Source organism: Ascaphus truei, chromosome 2 (assembly GCF_040206685.1).
Source record: "Ascaphus truei isolate aAscTru1 chromosome 2, aAscTru1.hap1, whole genome shotgun sequence".
Taxonomy (NCBI): Eukaryota; Metazoa; Chordata; class Amphibia; order Anura; family Ascaphidae; genus Ascaphus; species Ascaphus truei.
The window spans coordinates 65,886,985-65,908,424 of record NC_134484.1 but is presented as its reverse complement, the minus strand read 5'-3'; the positions used below and the strand labels follow the sequence as shown (position 1 = coordinate 65,908,424).

The window sequence follows — 21,440 nt, the reverse complement described above, 5'->3', positions numbered from 1 at the left end:
TCCAGCAGAAAATCCTGTTATCACACAGAGCACACATAAGACTTACTTTTGCTCATTATCCTATATGGTTGGACTCTGAAGGGGAACCGTTTATTGCATTGTTTATCCAGTGGATTTCGTCTGGATCATGTGTAGTGATTATTTGTGCACAATTCTAGCAGCATCAGTCATACCCTGAAGCAATTCTGGGACACTTTGTTTCTGTGAAGGGACTGAGAAACTTCCAAATGCTTAAATAGATGAGCGCAAGAAGAATTTTTTTAAAAACTATTTATTAGTGTAAGTGGCTTTATTAGATAAGGTCAGGCACCCTCAAAGGTAAATCTTTCTTTGATTCCTGTGTGTCTGGTAATTATTGCTCTTCCCGTTTATCTCTTTGAGTAATAGTTGACACAAAATCTCATAAGGATCAACAATGTACCTGTAATCACTTTACAAACAGTCTTATCACAAAAGAAATTAAGATTGTAAAAGTACATTTGTTAAGTATGGAAACATTAAATGGTAAAAAGAAATATATTCGTATGACTTTTTTTTCTTTCCTGAATTGGTGTCAGCCAACCTTTTTAGCATCAGAGCATCACTGACTTCTGACAATCGCAGCCATATGATCACTGCAGCAGCGACCACGTGACCGCCCCCGGCTGACAGAAACAGAAGTAGAAGGGACTCCACTACCATGTTGATCTGTCTACACCAGGGGTGGGCAACTCCAGTCCTCAAGGGCCACCACAGAGTCAGGTTTCAGGATATCCCAGCTTCAGCACAGGTGTCTCAATCACTGATTGAGCCACCTGTGGTGAAGCAGGGATATCCTGAAAACTTGACCCTTTGGTGGCCTTTGAGGTCTGGAGTTGCCCACCCCTGGTCTGCACTATGAGCCCCAGGAAAACTGGAATTTCCCCATGACGTCCCTGGAATGTTAAAGCAGCAGTCCAAGCTGCCGGTTTTTATTTTATTGTTCCCCTTTAATATGTGCATCAATAAAATTCACACAATAAGTAATTAGCTAAGTTGCTGATAGATCCGTTCTCCTGTGTTTGATCGGTGAAGATTCAGCTCGGGGGTTCACTAAATGGCTGTCCGTGCAGGAGAAGTGGACCAAAGATGCAAAGTTCTGTGGTGGAGATCATGTGACCAGGCAGTCACTAGATACAATTGGTGCACTGCTAGAGGGCAGGGCTCAAAAAGGGGTGTGCCAGAGTCTGTTTCAGAAGAGGAAGGGGGTGTGACTTTGTAAATGGTTGCTATAGAATAAAACAAATGCTTCTCACATTATAATACATTAAAAATGCCATTCAGCGTTGTTTAAAAAGAAAAAAATGCTACAAGTATTCCCTCATAGTACAGAACTGATTTATTAAAAACACACACACATGTAAGCTATTTCTTGGTCTGCAGCTTTAATATGGCCTCTGTTACCCAGTGATGGTATCAAGTGTACCCAGCATTGGCTGCTGTACAGGCTTACTTGAGCTGCCGGATCACTAACATTCATTAATCTCGAATCTGGTTGTAGCCAATCAGAAACGAAAACTTCAGTAAACGCATAAGGAAACCCCTGCGTTCTGATTAGCGTTAATATTATCTTAACTAATCAGATGGAAATATTTAAACGTTACAAACATCAAGTGCCAATGTAAATCAGCGTCTCTCGGTGTAAACTGTTCTCCGGACCCCACAGTGTTGTGTTTTGTTTATAATCGTCGGGTGTAATAGGAATAATGTCAATGGAATGGAAAGTTATTGCAAAATAATGGTCTCCTGCTCTCAAAATAAACATCTTTGCAATGCCTAAATATTTACTTCTTATAAGGGCTTTGACGGCTATATTGCAGCAGGAGACCATTATCCTGCTATAACAATCCATTCAACTGGCAATATCACTCAGGTTTGATCCTTTTGGGGTCAGTCATTAGATATATCTTATTGATTGCATCGATTTATTCATGTCTGCTTTAGAACTGTCAGATGTATGGCATTCGCTCTTCCCATCAGAGACCAGAGGTTTCACAAAGTATTTGTTTGCTTTGGCCACATGGCGTATTCCCAATTGCTGATCACTGATTCGCAGGTTTAGTATATTGAGGTATCCCCTTTAGTTGTCTTACTGTGCAGTTTTAAAGCTGTGTTGATATACTTCTATGTATGACAAATAACACAAATATTTTCTGCGGAAGAAGCTGTGATAAGTTAATTGATCAGAGATGACTACACCTCAGCAGCATATATTTAACATCTCCATATATAAGCAGAATCTTAGGAGAAAAAATGCGTCTTGCAATTGAAGTTAGCATCGTGTGTTCATTACCGGTTTGGGTAGGATTTGTGTACATTCAAGCGTACAAATTCTTGCAATATGGATACGGAGTGGCAATCTGACAGAGCCAAGAAAAAACTTTTAGTAAAGATTTCAACAAACTATTTGGTTTCCATAAACAAATGTAACCGTTCAAAAAGCTAATTTTTGGCTGTTGTCTGTGTTACATTTCTTATGGGCCTCTGAATAGAGGAGTGGTTGTTAATGAAGTATTTCTTTACCTTAAGCCCACCCTGTACTTATCAGAGAGTATGTCTGTATTAATCACCTATGCAATATATTATGTTTATTAGCATATCTCAGTAAGACTAAAGTACTGTATTGTGGAAGAGTTCTAGTCCTGTCTTAATAAAGTATATGGGCACGTTACAAGAAAGTACCAGTTGGACTACATCTGCTTTATACTGTGTGACAGACCCAACTATCAGCAGCAGGATACTCAGGCGAATGTAAGTAATTGGTCTTAGCACAGGAGGGGCGCGTCACCCAGGCCTAATTTGTAAGCTGAGGGATAAAGTTGCTGGGATCCCATCAGATGATTGCATTTAGCAAAGGCTAGGCAGGCAATATGGCTTCTTTGACGCAGCAATTCTGTGAAAATCATACATTGTCTTTAAAAAAAAAATATATATATATGTATATATATTTTTTTTTTACATAATTGAAAGCAGTTTACGCCCCGGTTATGGAGATAATTACTGCCATATGCTAAACTCAATGAGAAACCAATACGGCCGCCGCTATTTGACCAATAGGAATATCAAACGGGTGACTTAATATATACTGATACCACTACTGCCAATTCTTGGACTGTTTCATAATCTTTTTATCCAACCCTTTCATATCCTTCCATCATTTATTTATTTCACTTTGTTTCATTTCATTCTTTGGATATGTTCTTGTCTTTGTTGATTTTTATTGATATTGCCATACATTAATATCACTGATTTTCTTAATATCTATTTTTGTGTTGCATTTGATACATTAATACAATCGGTTAGCAATTATTCCCCAGGTTCATTTCATACCATTATTTTGTGTTTCACTGCTGGAGTGAGCGCATAGGAGCCCCCCCATTGGTTTTGGGGGGGGGGGGAGGGGATTGCTGCTTTAAAGTAACTTACTTATTTATATGTTGTGAGAAATTACTTCAAATCGGTTCTTGTCTGACATACAGTACTGGATTGTAGCATGTCTGCTATTAATGTATATCCGCTTGTCTTATGATGGCACCATAATTACTTGGAAGAAAACATGACCAATGAAGGCATTGAAATGTATTTAGGCCATATAAAATTAGGATAATGAACCTCCAACGCGTTTCGCACCAAAGGTGTGTTTGTTTTATTTTTTATTACACAAATATATTTTGGGGGTTTAATGGATATAGCGCCAGATTTTGCTTGTGTGCCTTTACCATAATTACTTTGCAAAGGAAGGGAACAGTACTAAGCTAACAAGATTGGTAACTGGCAAACATCAGTTAAGGATTGAAAATGTTAAAGGTTTAACATTTATTCCAAAATCATTATATTTGTTTGGGGGTTTTTTTCTCCCACCAACTCTGTTCAACCTATTTAATATGCCACTGTTCTCAGTTCACTTTTATCCCAGGACTGCCCCTTTAAAGCGATTCATAATATGTTTAAATTACTTGTCACTGCATAATCAATAATCTTTTTTTCACTGTTAATATGTTTCGGTAACTTAGGTGACTTTACTTTACAACGTTAAATGTTTTACGACTTTAACTCCTCCGTTGCATTACTCTGCAGGAGTAGAATTGGGGACAAAGATGCACTTAAAGAGGCAGCTACTAAATATTGAATATAACTCCCAATCAGAGAATCACGCACAGAATGTATCTCCTGTTTTGCGATGAGTGAGCATAATTTTGACTTTCGTAATAGAATAAATCAAACTAACTATCTGACCTAATACTCTATATTCTCTCTTTGAGAAGGACTTTTGTACTGTATCTCTTGGGGTAAACGTTACAGAATCCTTTTTCTTCTCTCTCTTTCAGGCGCAGTGTTTTTGGCATGTGTTCAAGGAATCGCAATCAATGTTGACCCAGTACTATATACATGGCTCATATACCAGCCTCAGAAAAGGAGCAGCAGGCACTCTCAGCAGGTAATCGAGTTTCCATCATTACTTTTCACCGCTCGTTTCTCACAAATCTCATTTGAGTTATTGAATCATTATTTATGTCTAGCACAGCCTTCGCATCAATTCGGGCCTTTAACCAAAGCCGTGTTAAACACCTATTTTCACTTAGTCATAGCTGGGGAAATCTTCCATGTGAATACATTTTGGCAGGTTATAGCGAGTCCAAGTCAACATTTCTCACCACATATAATATATTACAAAAATGACTAAATGATATCAATATTGGCAGTGCGATAAAAGCTAAGGTTTCTCTTTGGGGGCATTATGAACATTTTCTACTGGGTAATCTGTAGTTTTCACATGCTACCAATAATCCTATTACTAGGGCTTTATTTGATGTTCTCACCACCTTTTTTTTACTTCTGATGAGGTGACCCAAGTTCTGTAGAACGGATCATAGCACTTGGTTGTTCCATCAGCAGATGTTCGTGTGTTTTAGTTTCTGATACAGAAATTCTAAATGATCATTTATTGACACACAGATCACTATATTAAAAAACAAAAACAAAATGCTCCTACAAAATATTTAAGAGGACAAATAAACTAGAAACAAAGTTTGATGACCGATAAGTACCACTTGGCCCACCGAGTCTGCCCATATCCCCATCTGTTGCAAAACTTCAGACCCTATTTGAACCCTGACTTTCTTTCCTATTTTGGATACACTTCTGTCTACCCCAAGCCTTTTTGATTTCCCTTTCTGTATTAGCATTTTCACCCCCCCGGGGTTGGGGGGTTATTCCATTAATCCACCACCTTTCTTGTGAAGTTCTGCCTCACATTAACCCTCAGTCTGACGACCCCTAGCTTCAGAGCATGACCTCTTGTTCAAGCACTTCTCTTTCTCTGAAATATGCGTCACTCCTGTACCTTATTGAAACACGTGACAAATTTGCAATGTTCTATTATGGCCACAAACAGGTCAGGTTTTAAGGATATCCCTGCTTCAGCACCGGTGGCTTAATCAACGACTGAGCCACTGATTGAGCCACCTGTGCTGAAGCAGGGATATCCTTAAAACCTGACGGTAGCCCTTGAGGACTGGAGTTGACCATCCCTGTTCTATTATATCCTGTATCTCCTGTCTCTCTTCCAAGCTGTCCATGTTGAGTTGCTTTAGTCTTTCTTGCTGTTTTATGTTGTAGACAACGCACCATTTTTAGTACTGTAGCTCTTCTTAAACGTAAACTGTATACAGAATTTTAACTAGTGTTAGACCGGGTCCTACTTAAAAACGGTAACGGGTACCCGGCCAAAATCAAATGATCTACCCGTCCGGTTACCCAGTTGGCACTTACCTGGTGGTGGAGGAAGACAGCGGCAACATCTAGGCAGGTCAGCAGCGGTCCTGTGGCGGTGGCAGCATCAGCAGTGTGTGTTCAGCCCGCGCGGGAGCTGCAGGACTCCATAGCAGTGTGAGCTAGGGAACCATGTGACCGGAGCAGAAGCATTCCTATTGGACAGCCGGCTGTCCTATAGTAACGCTTCTGCTCCTGCTCCGGTCACATGGTTCCCCAGCTCACACTGCTATGGAGTCCTGCAGCTCCCGTGCGGGCTGAACACGCACTTCTGATGTTGCCACCGCCACAGGACCGCTGCTGACCTGCCTAGATGTCGCCGCGGGCTTCCTCACGGGTCTTTCTCGCCTTTTGTCACTGACAGCAGGTAAGTAATGATGTTTTTTCAGCTACCCTGACATTACCCGGCGCCAGGCCCACTTCTCTGTTGCCGGGTCTGGGTAATTTTCGGGTAGCTGAAAATCTGTCGTGTATCGGGTAATTCCGGGTACTCGGTACATCAGTAACTTTAACCATGCTAATATTATACAAGTGCACCCTTAAATTTGGGAAGGCAAAACAGGTTATTTCATTTTTCAAATGGAAATAAGTGTATTTTATCAGGAAGGTGAAAGATTTGGTTTGAACAAGGGAAGGATACAGCCAGAAGTACAATCTCAGAAGGACCTCTTCAGATCTGACTTCTAGACCTACAGGACTTGTAGCTATTTGTGACTTAAGTCTGGCTTGCCCCCAAATAGTCCTGTGTGGGTAATTCTATATATCTTTGCCATATCTAAATTATTTATCTTATGACAAAGATATTTTATGAAGTACAGATATCATCTAAAGAAGAAAAAAAGTACAGTATCTTGTAGAAGCTGCAAAAAGAAATGGTATACAGTATGCCATGTTTGCCTCTCAATTCATATGAACCATCTCCAAGGTTTTTATTGTGAATAGCAAATAAAAATATCACTTATGAGCACATTCACTTATCTCAGACAGGTTTGCAAACCAGCAAACCCCATTATAGCTTAGCATACAATGCTTCCACTGCAGCCAGGGATTCTGGGAAATTACATTGTATTGTATGTCTTTATTTATATAGCGCCATTAATGTACATAGCGCTTCACAGCAGTACATGCAAATAAGCACACAGTGTCACCTTTTACTTAACTTCCATATTAACATGGACCCCTATAAGCTTATGCCTGCCGCATTACACCGCTTTTCAGCACAGCAGCCTTGGTTAACGAAGTGCATAGCCCGTAAACCCACTCACAGGCAGCTATTTTGACATTTTGGGTCCCATGTGACAACGTGTTCTCCTCCATTTGGGTGTACTTTCTTCCATCTTTTTCCTATTGTTATTACACAATGTATTTGAAGTATGTTGTTGCCTCTGCCTTTGTCAGCTTTTTCCTCCATCATGATCATCGATGAAGCATAGTTATAAATAATGTTCTGCATATGTATCCACGGACCTTCACGATGCTCATTTTAATAGCATAACGAAACACACAAGAACTCTTTACATTGTTCTTTCTGGACTTCCAACCGTGATGAAGCAGTTAGGAATCAGGACTGCAATTAGTCTTAGGCTATGTCCCCGCTGGCGCTGAGCGTTCTCCAAGCATGAGAGCCGGGTGTCCTGCTTGTATGCGCGGGGGAAGAGGGGGGGGGCATTGCGGGTAGTTGAGCGCGCGATAAAGTAAAGATTTTTTGTTTACCTAAGCGCCGATCGCGGCTGAGCGTGTGTGCACGTGCTCGAGCGCCGCGCGCACTGCGTGAGCAGGGACTTACATATATCTGTATATGTAAGTCTCCTCCGCAAGCGCAGCCCGATCAGCGCTAGCGGGGGCTTAGCCTTAAGGAAATGTGCAAAGAGTGGAATGTACTAGTGTGTGAAAACTGGTTTTGCAACGGTTCCAATAACTATGCAACGAAGGTGCAAAAACTACATACAAACTCCACCAGCAATGCTTTAAATTGTTTTTTTTTTTTTACCTATTCTTCTATTTTGTTAACCCTCACGTTTTTGCTTGTTGTTTTGCATGCATGAATATCTTTATTTGTATAGCGCATCATAGCAGTAATACACGTGACACAATAGGAAGAAGCACCTCAGACATAAAAGCAAACATAGGGAAATGGAGTCACTGACCCGGAGATCTTACAATCCAAGTTGTTGTTTTGTGTAACGTAGTTAATATCATTGCCTCAATACAAATAAATACTGTGCTAATAATTATGTGATCATATATAAAGTCCAGACTTGGAATCCTGTAATCCATAAATATTTATGGACTACAGGATTCCAAGTCTGGACTTTATATATGGTCACATAATTATTAGCACGGTATTTATTTGTATTGAGGCGCCGGATTATTTGTTTGTATCTGTTTGATTTGACCTGATTGGTCATCTTCTGTCCTGGCAGCCTTCCTTATATTTATGAGACATTGGGTCATTCACCAAGGGTGTGATAGGTACATCCCATATTTACTATTGCGTTAGCGCTATTATACACATTTTCTTTTTTCAAGTTAATATCATTGGCCAAATAGATATAAGTTAGATAAGATTAGAATGCTGGTGGATGCGGTGAAAATGGAAACATATTAGCCATGTTAAACAATTGAATTGTTTTCATTATTTATTTGTCTCATGTTTTAAAGCTGCAATCCAAACAGGCGGTTTTAAAAACATATTTTTGTATTACATAGCATTAAAGCAGGGGTCTTTGGAGCTGCACCCTATTAATTTCAGCTCCAGGTACCTCTTGCTTCCCGAGATCTTACCTCTGTAGGCGATGCTTGCAGCCGCTCGGGCTATACCAGCTGCTGTTCGTGTAATGGTGCTGTTCAAAGCACCCGCGTCCCTTGGGCCAATAGGAAGCTGCGATGTCATCCGGTGCGGCTTCCTATTGTCCTGCGTGACCAGGGCATTTAAATAGTGCTGAAATACCGTTACCATGTTATGTATATTGGAGAGCAGAAGGTCTCCGAAGCTGAAATGAATGGTCAGCTTCGGAGACCCCCTGCTTCTATGTTATGTTTAAAAAAAAAAACCTGTCCACTTGGATTGCTGCTTTAGCAAAGTGGACAAGAAATACATTCATAGATATATATATATATTTGAGTGCACATCTTACATTATTCTGCATCTTGGCTCAGTATTTGTTGAGGAAATACCGACAATCCTCTTCAAAGCAGCATTTGCTCATTAGTTTATTGAACTAGATATGCAAAGAGCAAAGCCAAAAGTGGATGTAAATTCAATTTTAATGTGGTATTTTAACTGATGTTATGACAAGGTTTTAGTTTTCAGTAAAAAAAAAAAAATTCAAAAAGTTGATTTCTGCTGCTGTGTAAGAAAAGCCACAAACAAATAGGCTTCATAGTGTTGTTGTTTTTTATTAGTTTTATGTTTGTAATACAAAACTCAGGAATAGATAATACGTGGCTACAGGCCAAGCAGTTGGTGTAATATGTAATGCATTACAGACCTCTACTGGCATTAAATAATCATTTATATTTCATACCACTTACACTGTGAGACAGCAGGAGAAAATGCTCACTATCTTTTTAGTGTCTTAAGCCCGCGGAGGTTACCTAAGTTGCCCAAGTTCAAACTTTGCTGGAGCTGAGATTTTGACCAGGACTTCCCTCTTTAGCCAACATCTTAACCGCATAACTCCTTCTCTATAATTGACAGTGTTCTTGACATATTTGATTCTGCATTAGTATACAAAAAGTAGTATTAAAATATTAGTATTAGTTGTTGTCCTACATTAACCCATATTGGCCCATATTTACTAAGTGATGTTATGCTACAAGATAACATCCTGCGTTGGATGATACCTTATAGCCCATTCAAGTGAATGGGCTGTAAGGTGTTTCATGGCTGTGGGTGGTGTCTCATGGCAGAGCACCGCTTAGTGCGAATGGCCCATTATGTCCTGCCTTGTATCCTGACGGGCTAATGTTCAAGTGAAGCATTGCTGCCGACATCATCAGATTCCTCCGTTTTGGTACAGCTGCTGTAGTGTTGTCATCTGCTATTACCGAGGCTGCAATTTCCTCGTCAGTTTGTGGCCTCTTCCCAACATCTTGACTATCATTTTTCCACCCTTTTCAGCGCTGATCTTTCATCTGCAGCATCCTTGCAGCCAGCAGTTGCTGCCAGAAGACTGACGAAATTGTACCGGGCGTCTCCAACAGCAGCATCAGGCTCAGTTTCAGTGAGGAAAGATGAAACAGCTGCCTTACCGTCCAGATTAACATTCATACTCTAGCTCTAATGTTTGCCAGCTTCGCCTGACTGCGATGTTTTCCTAAACACGTCTGATAGGGTGGCTCTTTTGGAAAAGCTTTAAGAGGCATGGCTGGATGTTGCCACTTCAAATAGCGTCATTAGCACTGTATGTGTTGCCATTTTGAGTTTTAGTGTAAAGGTTAGGTAAGGACTAGTCGTGAAATGTAGTGGAAAAGACAAACCCCTGCTATTGTTTATTCCCATACTTAAGGAATATGGAGTGACAAATGTAGTCATTTAAAGCTGTAGAAAATGTGTATAACAACACAATAGAAATGGTTAAAAGTAAGGACATTTATAAATGGTCACATTTTAAACTCTTAATATATAATAAGAATTATGTGACATACAAATTGTTATATTGTTATCTCGAGGCTTAATAGTCCACCTTCCATTCAGTTGCCTACTTCAAGTTACTTTATTTGCGTAATTGAAGCAAAACTGTAGTTGGACAGTTATGTTTGCGTTATTTCTGGGCATATTTATGTGCAGTTTACTCTTTATATAGTAGCTTTTCTATTTATTCCGTATACAGTATGTTGATTATTGATTGTTGACCTGTTTTGGAATGTTCTTATTTAGTGGACCTCGGTTTAATGTAATGCTTTACTTGTCCATTGAGTGATTAAAAAAAAATCAAGGTAGAGTCAGGCAGGCCACAATGCCCTTACACAGATGAAGGGCACGTTATTCTAGTCTCTAGTGTATAAATACATAAAAACATTCTAATATTTGGCTTAATGTTACGTGTGTGTGTGCGTGCGTGTGAGCGTGTGAGATATATATATATATGTGTGTGTGTGTGTGTGTGTGTGTGTGTGTGTGTGTGTGTACACACACACACATAGATACACACATACACACATATACATACATACACACATATACATATATACACGCACACACACACAGTTAAGTTATGGTGGGTAAAAAAGTGACAAAAACCCTCCACAGCAAAGCATATAGCAAATGGAAATATTACTGTACGCTCATTTGCATGTCTTAGACCCCGCCTTTCACCATTATCACCCAGCATACAGCGCTTCCATGCAGCAAGTGATTCTGGGAAATGACATGCAAATGTGTCACCTTTTGCCTGGAATATCCATTCACATGGAGCCCATATAAGCAAATGCATCGCTGTTTATACAGCTTTTAAGCACAGCATGGGACTAGCAAAGCAAGTCGAACCACTCGCAGACACGTTTCAACCTTTATGGGTCTCATCGGTGTGAGGTTTGTTTATACTTGCTTTGCAATATTTCTGGGCTGGGTAGGTATACCATATACATTTTAAGTTATGGTGGGTCAAAAATGCAATAAAAAACCTCCACCGTTGGCATATAGCCAATAAAGAATATCACTTGTGAGCACATTCACATGTCTTAGACCAGGGGAGCGCAAACTTTTTGTGCTGCGCCCCCCTGTCTCTCTGCCCCCGGCTCTCGCGCCCCCCTGCCTTCCTTCAGCCGCGTCAGATGATGCTGCGTGGGCGTGTGACGTCAGGTCACATGGTGCCAGACGCCGCGTTGCCATGGCGACGCAACACAGGCGGCTGAATCCCGGTAAGTAAACAGTTGCAGGGGCCTCACGCGATCCCCCGGCATTTAATTTAAATGCCTGGGGGAAGAGCGCGGGGCCTCTGCAACTGCCCGCGCCCCCCCAGCACAATCTCCCGCCCCCCCTGGGGGTCGCGCCCCCCACTTTGCGCACCGCTGTCTTAGACATATCTGCAACCCTGCCTTTCACCATTATCACCTAAATTGAAGCGGTTTGAAGCCTCTCTAATCCACGTTGCCCCAACACATTTTCTGATTTCATCCTCGCTACTTAGTTTTGGTTGTCATCTTGGACTTTTAATCTACGTCTTTGAAATCTACTGTAGTCGAGTACCATCTTTCCATCTTTGTCCAACGATATTCATCTCTTCTTATATGTCCGGCCCACTGCCATTTTAATTTCTTTACGATTGTGAAGTCAGCAGACTCTTTGGTTTGGTTTTGAACCCATTTTACCTGTCGCTCCAGGTAATATACGCAGCATACATCGCTGCATACTGTTTTGCGTTGTCTGAAGCTTCTGAATTATCTTCGCATTTAGGGTCCAAGTTTTACACCCATACATACGTAAGCATGAGCAGGATACACTTGTCGAAAACTGTCCTCTTGAGACACTGCGGAAGGTTCCCTTGAAATATTGTCTTGTTTCTTCTAATTGTACTCCGTCATCTTTATTCTCCTATTGATTTCCATCGGTTGTTATTTGTCGGTAAAAGTAGACATAGTCTTCAACGACTTCCAGTTCTATTCCATTAATTTTGATCTCTGCAGATTTGACACATTTGTTGATCATCACTTTGGTCTTATATGGTGACCCACCTTCTTACTTGCGTTTGCGAGTTCTCCAGTTCTCCATGAGTTGCTGGAGATTTTCTGTCATTATCTTTTGGCAAAAATAACAATGTCATCTGAAAATCGTACAGTAGGCGACTCAAGAATTCACCGTTGATTTTGATGCCTTTTTCTTCCCAATCCAAAGTCTTCCACACTTAGAGTTACTATGGAAAGCTTTGGTAACATAGTTTTCCCTGCCGTGACTGCTTGCTGATCCTTATCTTGCTTGTATCTTCATACATCGATGTATTAGGTGTTTCTTTCTGACTCTTCTTGGGTCAAATCTGTATGCTCTACATCAGGGGAGCGCAAACTTTTTGTGCTGCGCCCCCCTGTCTCTCTGCCCCCGGCTCTCGCGCCCCCCTGCCTAACTTCATCCGCGTCAGATGACGCTGCGTGGGCGTGTGACGTCAGGTCACATGGTGCCAGACGCCGCGTTGCCATGGCGACGCAACACAGACGGCTGAATCCCGGTAAGTAAACAGTTGCAGTGGCCTCACGCGATCCCCCGGCATTTAATTTAAATGCCTGGGGGAAGAGAGCGGGGCCTCTGCAACTGCCCGCGCCCCCCCAGCACAATCCCCCACTTTGCGCACCGCTGCTCTACATCATATACCTCTATGCACCTGCAGCTGTGTTTTTTTAGCACAACATTATAGCAGAGCGGTTTTATTTGATTTATTTGTATCTTCATGTAATCTAATAGTTGATCTGGCTTTCTCATAAATGTTCTTTTTAATATCAATGTACGCTTCTTCAACACTTTGTCTTCTTAATGCATCTTGGGCCACCGAGGTGTAGATGGAATCAAATGTTTTTTCGTAAACTACGAATCCTAAACTGAGTGGCAGATCGTATTCATTTCACTTCTTGTACGACTTGGATTTGGTCCATTGTGTTTTGTCCATTGCAAAATCCTTTGTGTGTGTGTGTGTGTGTGTGTGTGTGTATATATATATATATATATATATATATATATATATATATATATATATATATATATATATATATATATATAATGTACACATATATATATATATATATATATATATGTATGTATATACATATATATGTATGTATATACACATTAAGAAAACCTTAAACCTAGCCTAATCACTACACTAGCGTTACACTTGCTATACGTTAACTTCATAAACTATAATTCTCAATCGGGACTCATGGCTATGCAAATTACGTATGCAGTACCAATTCCTGATAGAAGGTGCATAAAAATGTATTTTACTATCACAGGGAATTTTAAGAAAAAAATTGGGTTCCACGCAGTGAAACATAAAATATAATAAATCACCAATTTCTCTAAAAAGAAGCAACCTTGTGTGTATATATGCATGTATTTATAAATATATGTATTTATACAGTATCATACATTAGGATTCATATCATTAACTTGTTACGTTCTGCCTTTGTGGCATTGACTTGACACTTTGCTAACTAGAGCAGCAAAGAGACCCTGATTTGAATCCATTAACTTACAAACTGAAGTATTAAAGTCGTGTTTGTTACATGATTTGTTTAGGAATCGGCATAAACGTAATTCTTTGCTGCTCGCCTGAAAGTGGAGAATGTAACTGTGGAATGTTGCACTCTTTACATACACTGCCTGTTGAAGCTTTCACCTACCTATGTGAGTTACACCACAGTGCTTATTTTCTTTTCTTTGCCTCAGCCACTGGGATCCGTTCCTCTTGCTGTGCCACTATCAAGGAAGAAAGAGGATGAGGTGTCAGTTGGAAGCGCGCCCTTGGCCAAGCAGCCATCGAACCAGGCCTCCGAGTACGCCAGCAGCCCTGTCAAAACAAAAACTGTAACAGGTATGCTCTCTTCTTTTGCTGAAAAAATAAAAGTATCAGTAGCTTTCAATGAGTCAGCTGTACAAACAGCATACTGCACCTTTGGGCTTTACACAAATAGTCCCTCTGTTAGAGATTTAACATTTTCATAATTAAAAGTCGTCAGTTTTTATTATTTCTACAGCTTCAGTTCTTTTTTTTTTTTTTTATCCCAATTTTGTTATTCCTGTTTATTCATTTTGTTGCGAAGGTGTGTGTGTATATATATAAATATATATATATACCCCCCTGAGGAAGGTCCTGCCAGGACCGAAACGTTGGGTTTATAGTGTGCTGTTTTGTCACTGCTAATACATGTCTTTTTGCTATATCTGAGTGTTGCTGCTTTTGTGCCTTCTCTTATGGGAAGACAGGGTTTATATATATATATATATATATATATATATATATATATATATATATATATATATATATATATATAAATTGTGTGTATATTTAAAATACCAAGAATAAGAGGCGTGTGCTCCATAGTGTAAAAAGTATTTAACAGTTTATTACAGTGCCACAAATAAAATAAATGCACACTCAAGAATAAAAGTATATCAAGCTCTGTGAGACTGTCGCATAGTCACCAACCAAAGTGCAGGGCTATCCAGATAGACAGGCCCTAGACGCTAAACTCCACCACTGATGAAGTCATGTCTCAGTGATGAAACGTATAGGGCACGTGGGCACGTTACCTGCGGTTGACATCATCACACTAGTAGAGAGACAGGGCTATAGACATTTTCAAGGCAGCTGTTGTTGTGTGCAGCTTAATCTGTAAGACACTGAGGACTACTATACATCCCGGTTGGAGGAGAGTCCATTTCATCAAAAGAACTCCACAGCTGTCTGTCTATGTAGATATCTCTGCACTTTGGCTGGTGACCGGCATGGCAGATATTTCACACTTCAAGAACCAATAATTTAACATTTTACTCTTTGCCATATTTTTTTAATTTGAAAGAAATTGACAGCTGTCAAGTACCACTTTCTTACCTATTGTGAAACCTCACTCTGTATTAGATCCATGTCTTTCTTTCATATCTAGAATGGCCTTGTGCCTATCCCAAGCAATTCTGAATTCCTTTCCTGCACTTGCTTCCACCACCGCCCTAGTGAGAGGCTATTCCATGGCTCTACCACCCTTTCTGTGAAAAAGTACTTCCTCACATTAACCATAAACCTCCCATCCTTTCAAAAAGGCTATTAAATATTATACTGAATTGTTCAAAATATATTGAATACACTTTTAGCCGAGTTAAAAAAATAGTATATACATACTAGAAGTTGTCTTACATTGCATAGAGTCACAATACATTTCCAAAGGGGGTTAAAAGTACTTTTAAGATTGGTTTATGCCAAGCTAACCCAACACAAACATACAAAACACCCGGATGCTCAGTGCAACGTAACACATTGCATTTCATTACCAATCGTAATTAATTCCTGCTACTACAATCATCAAAAAAACATATTTTTTTGTTTCTATGATTGAGCAATACGCTGCTGGGTCTTCTGAAATGAATGGGGTTAACACTTTACCGTAGGACCTACAGTAGTTGGGGTTTCCATAACATAATGGACACGTTTAATTTCTACGACCAGAACCCCTTCCCTGATGAATTCTACAGCGGGAAAGGGTTTGTAATTAAATGGCATGTTTATTACAGTACGCAGGGTGAGGCTGTGCCCGGTTATAGTATTTGTTACTCTGCACAAGTGTTTCCATTTGAATATGGGAGGTGTTCTTTAAATACACGTTACTGTATCTGCCATTGCTATGCTGACCGGGGATACTGGTTCAGGACTGGTAAATCATGGACAGGACAGCGTAACTGGCACTATACTTCCCTAACACACACTTATTTCCCAGGAATATAAACTGGTTGGAAGTACCTCCTCTGTTGCCTAACCTGTCTCATCTCCAGTGTACAATGGATGTATTAACTATACAACAATAACATTGATGCAGCTACATTTTCTCAGTTGTTTGCAGACAACGCATAGATTTTACAATATCAAGACAAAAATGGCAGACCTAAATGAATGTATGTGTATGTTTATTCATATAGTGCCTTCTATGTACATACCTGTAGCGCTTCACAGCAGTAACACACATGATATAATACAACACATTTAACCAGAGTAGCATCACTAGTTTTGTCGTGTTTTTACAAAACAAATAGAGTAAATATTAGATTAAATAGATTATTATTTTGTATTTATGCGTAAATTCATTGTACATTGTGCTACTTTTTAATGAATTAACAAGATAGCATGTGCCGAGTATTAAACACATCATAGGTCTTTTCTTTATGAATACTTCCAGGACTTTTTTCTTTTTGTATGAATTAGTATGGGAATCTACCTGCAGATTAAGACGTAATGCACCCGAAACACTTCATGACCTAATAGCAAAGACTTTCAGCAAGTACTATTTCCACATAGCATAGCTACAGGTACGACCCCAAGAATAAAAACCGTGAGAGCAAAACTACTGGGAACTCATGTGGGTACCAGTCATAGAAGTCAAAGCTCAAGAAAAATCCCAAAGTCTTTTTCCTTTTCTCATGTGGACTTCCTCCAGTGAGTCAGGAGAAAGGACATGTTGGTAATATTACAGTCTACAACATATATTTATTCTCTACTTGCATATGTTCTATCTGGAGTATCACATCCCATTTGCCAGCCTGCAAATGACTTTGTGTATATTTAAGTGGTGTGAAGAATAATACATCCTTTTTACGGAAACAAGACTTTACTCATCTAAAAATAGACTTCAACAAATCACCATTCCTTGTTTTGAGATTATACTTGGGGCCATATTTGCTAAGAAATGCCACTCCATAAGACACCTTCTGTGCTGGAAGATAACTTCTGGCTCCATTCAATTGAATGGGCCATATTTACTAAGCCTGCTGGTAGCGGCCTTATGGATTAGTACTACTTAATAAATATTGCACTCAATGTCTCGGATATCCATTTAACGGATCCTTCCGCTATACACTATACCCCTGACGAAGCAGAAGGATCCTTGAAACGCGTAGGGTGGAGTTTGCCCTATTCCCACGCATGCGCAAACAGAGTAGTATCTATGTGCACTCTATCCTAACAGCCATTTGGGACCTCCTGAGACATTACGTCACACCCGGGCTAAACCTGTGGCTACCATCGCTTCTTGCGAGAGAAGCAAGCGGACATCCGGGACATCAGGAGTTACCAAGCAAGTAGAGGGAAGCCAGCCAATATATCGCTCAGTCAGTGAGCCGGAGGATCCTTATGCCCCAGCGGGTCTGGAGGGCACAACACTAGGACTCCGGAAGTGGCTGTCGGCAGCGAGAGGCAATTTTCCTGTCATTCTAAGATTTTTTATGCGTATTTCCTACTTGGGTCTAGACATTTGTGTTTGGTAGTATTGCTTATTATTATTTGTTCACATATGTTTTTGTACACAGTTTGTTGGTTTATATTGGGTTAGGTAGCAACTATGCGTGGCTCGTGCGGAGCCGTCATAATATCAAATACAATGAGATGTGTATAGAAGGTGTAAGGTTAATAATGCCTAAAGACATGTAGAAGGAGCCAGCCGACATCACATAACCTGTAAATAAACGTGTTTAAGACAGAAAGACCCCCAGATCTATGTCGACATTTAGTCCCCTGGGTACTAGTGTTTTTAATTTGTGTATCCAGAAGGTTTCGCTTCTGGATAGGTCTTTATCCCTGTCTCCTCCTCGCCAGTGGGGTGTGACGTGTTCTATAGCGGAAAATGTTAACATTTTGGGTCCGCTTGGTGATGTATCATGAAGTGTTTGGATACCAAATGAATCAGAGTCTTCCGTCTGATGTTACCCAAGTGCTCTAGTATTCTCATTTTAACAGGCCTCGTGAGAACACAAAGGCATGGACAAGTGTAGTAAGATCCTCTTGGGGGATCATGTGCTTAATCCTGGCTATGTTGTTAAGGTGGAAGAATGAATATTTGATCACGACTGACACCTAATTTGTAAGGGTCAAGTCACAGTCAAGGACAACCCCAAGATTCTGCACACGGACATAGTTTTGCAACTTGGAACCCCCAAGCTTAAGGCCAATTGACCTAGCTGCAGTCTTCCGATGGTGAGCATCCACCACGAGCACTTCTCTCATCAGGATTCAACCTAAACCAACTAGAACTCATCCACAGTAGGAGCTCCAATAAACATCTATTGAAGACTAATATTGGGCCCTTAGTACCTGGTGCAAGTAGAGTTGAGTGTCATCTGCATAGCAGTGTTAACCCGGGCCATGCCATCTAATTATGTCACCTAGTGGCAGCATGTACACTGCAAACAACATTGGAGATAGGATAGAACTCTGTGGCACTCACCATGACAGGGGCATTGGTGCAGAGGAGTATACTCCTTAAGATACTCTGTGACCTGCCAGTGAGAGAAGATCTGAACCAGCTGAGAATTGTGCCACCTTGTCCCAAAAATCCTTCAGGCCCTCCATTAAGATCCTATGGTCCAAATGCTGTAGAAAGGTCAATGAATATTAAAATGGAACTGTCACCTCTGTGTCTCACCTTCAGGAGATCATTTAACACACGAACCAAAGCTGTTTCAGTTGGGTCATAAATATCATGGGTTAATGGACGGCTTTCCAGTTGGGCTGAAACCTCTTTCTCAATAACCTTCCCGTAGAAAGGAATGTTTGATACAGGCTTATAATTAGCCATGCAATTCGGGTCTAATGAAAGCTTTTTTTAGAAGAGGTCTGATGATTGCTTCCTTCAGCAGTTCTGGAAAGATTCCCATCTGCAAAGAGCACAGGGCTATTTTGGCAAATACTGGGCCGATTACATTAACACAGCCTAAGAGAAAGGCGTGCTGGGACTGGGTCCAAATCACAGGTTGTGAGACGCAACCCCTGGATTGTTTGCACAAGGTCTTCTAGATCCAGATGGTCAAAGCTAGTCCATAAAGCCAGAGAACCTGCATTTTCATGGCTGGAATCCTGACACTCATTAGATAGCACAGTCGGATCTCCAGCCTGGATAGAGGTTACTCTATCAGAGAAATAGAGAGCAAAATCATCACAACGGGACTGTGAAAAGGCTTCACCAGACTGCAGGCATGCTGGTTTGCAGAGCCTGTCCACGGTGTGGAAGAGCTGAGCTGCTCCATTGTACGCTACCATAATATATATGTCTCGCACATGTAGTGAACTTGGATGATATACTTTCTTCTTATATTTCTTTTAATTTAAAATAAGATGAATACGCCTTGATTAAATACTGTTTAGAACATCACTGACGAGTAAAAATAAATACTTCATTAAACCTACTCTTGTAAAATATTCCTTTTGTACCAAAAATATATTTCTATAAACATTAGTTGAAAAGTTTGTTACAAATGAGATTGACTTTTTTGGCTCCGTTAGATTTTCCCAGAAGCATTTAAATGGTAGTCTTGTACAAATTCTGAGAACTTCATGTTGTTGCCAGAAAATACTGACTTTGTTAACACTGAAAATGAGGACCTTTCATAATGGTTGGACATTGTGCCACTGCAAACCCCAGAAAGCTTCTAAGCAGGACTATGCGTACTAATCATTTATCCTCATCATCTATATTATATAGCACATGGGAGATTCCGTGGGATAGTAACAATGCCTCGTTCACTGTTTAATTAATAAACCCCAATGTGTTCTTTCCTTGTTAGACTTGCCTAGAACACATTGACTGGGATTCAGTATGTTACAGTAGCTGCTATTGACTGGAATGGCAGTTAATGCAGGATCAAGCTCAGATATCCCATATCACAACTTGGTGAATCTCCCCCATTGAGCTAAAGTCAGTTGCACAAGATTGCATAAAGTTGGCAATGTGTAATATAAATTTGGCTCTATGCAACGCCTCCCTCTTAGTATATATGAAGCAATAAGGGTAAGAGCAATGTTATGGCATTGTAGATGCACATACATGCGGCAGAGTAATGCAGGATGGATTTCTTACCAGACACCACTATATATATATTACCATGTATTATTTGTAATTTAACTCTATGCCCAGGACATACTTGAAAACGAGAGGTAACTCTCAATGTATTACTTCCTGGTGATACATTTTATTACTAAATTAAAAATGGGTTCCACCTTATGTCGGTATTCCAACTGGACAAGGGCACTTGGTTCGGTATTTTAAAAAATAGTTGGAGTCTTATATATTAGTTTGGCAAATGCAAAATCATGGCACAAAGAACTTGCACACGTCCCTGTGCATTGTGCTGGGTCCAGCCAATGCTTGAACTTTTTAACTTGTTTTGCGGCAGATCTGTCTATAACAGTGTTCTGAGAGAATTTGATAAGTCCTCAAATTTTAGTAGCAATGCATTTAATACCGATTTCAAAATGTAGAAAATGCCTGCACAAGCTGCTAGCGTACTGTGAAATTGCCCTGAAGGCAGTACTGCCAGTAGTTTTTGGTCATTGGGGTGGGGGGGGGGGGGGGGGTAGTTGTTCTGATGTGTATGTAGCCAGGTACCCCTTGGGCTACTAAACTTCTCTGCCTAACACAAGTCCTGTTACCAGTGCAGGCAGCGTTTGGCTTAATCCTTGCCCTTGCTGCAGTAAACAACTTCCTAGTAGTGACGGGGGGGAGGGGAGTGGCAAGGCCTAGGTACTGCCCATAACCGGTGCTAAGACCTGGGACCCTCCCCTGGTAACAAAAAAGGGTTGCAGCCTAAATTTAGTGGTTCTCCCCCTCTCACCCCTCGGAACGAGAGAGGTGTGTTCTACTCTCAGGGTTTCATGCCTTCCTCCCGCAGGGGGTGGAAGCACTTACTCCATACTCCACCAGGGAGTGTGGGTGATAAGGAGCTTGAGGCCCCAGGAGTCTCTCCTTGTGTTGGCTCCAGGGACCCAAGATGTATGCTGTGTGCCATGTATGCTGAATAAAGGCCACCAGTTATTTTACTTCTTCCGGAAGATAGTCATTCACTGGGAAGGAAACAGGTCTCCTGCAGGGACTGTACCTATCCATGATAGGCCCTGTTGGATGGAGGCGCTGCACCAAAGAGTAAGAGAATCAGATCTGAAAACCTGTCCTGTTTATCCCCA

General features: G+C 40.6%; 1 protein-coding gene across 6 annotated transcripts in view; it reads left to right on the top strand.

The window, feature by feature from the left end:
* VPS13B (vacuolar protein sorting 13 homolog B) overlaps positions 1–21,440 on the top strand; it is a 1,123,013-nt gene that overhangs the window by 436,753 nt on the left and 664,820 nt on the right. For all 6 annotated transcript variants that reach the window (XM_075582636.1, XM_075582637.1, XM_075582642.1 and 3 more), the window contains exons 20-21: positions 4,347–4,456; positions 14,171–14,315. In XM_075582636.1, coding sequence (XP_075438751.1) covers positions 4,347–4,456; positions 14,171–14,315 — 255 coding nt within the window. The remainder of the gene's footprint in view (positions 1–4,346; positions 4,457–14,170; positions 14,316–21,440) is intronic.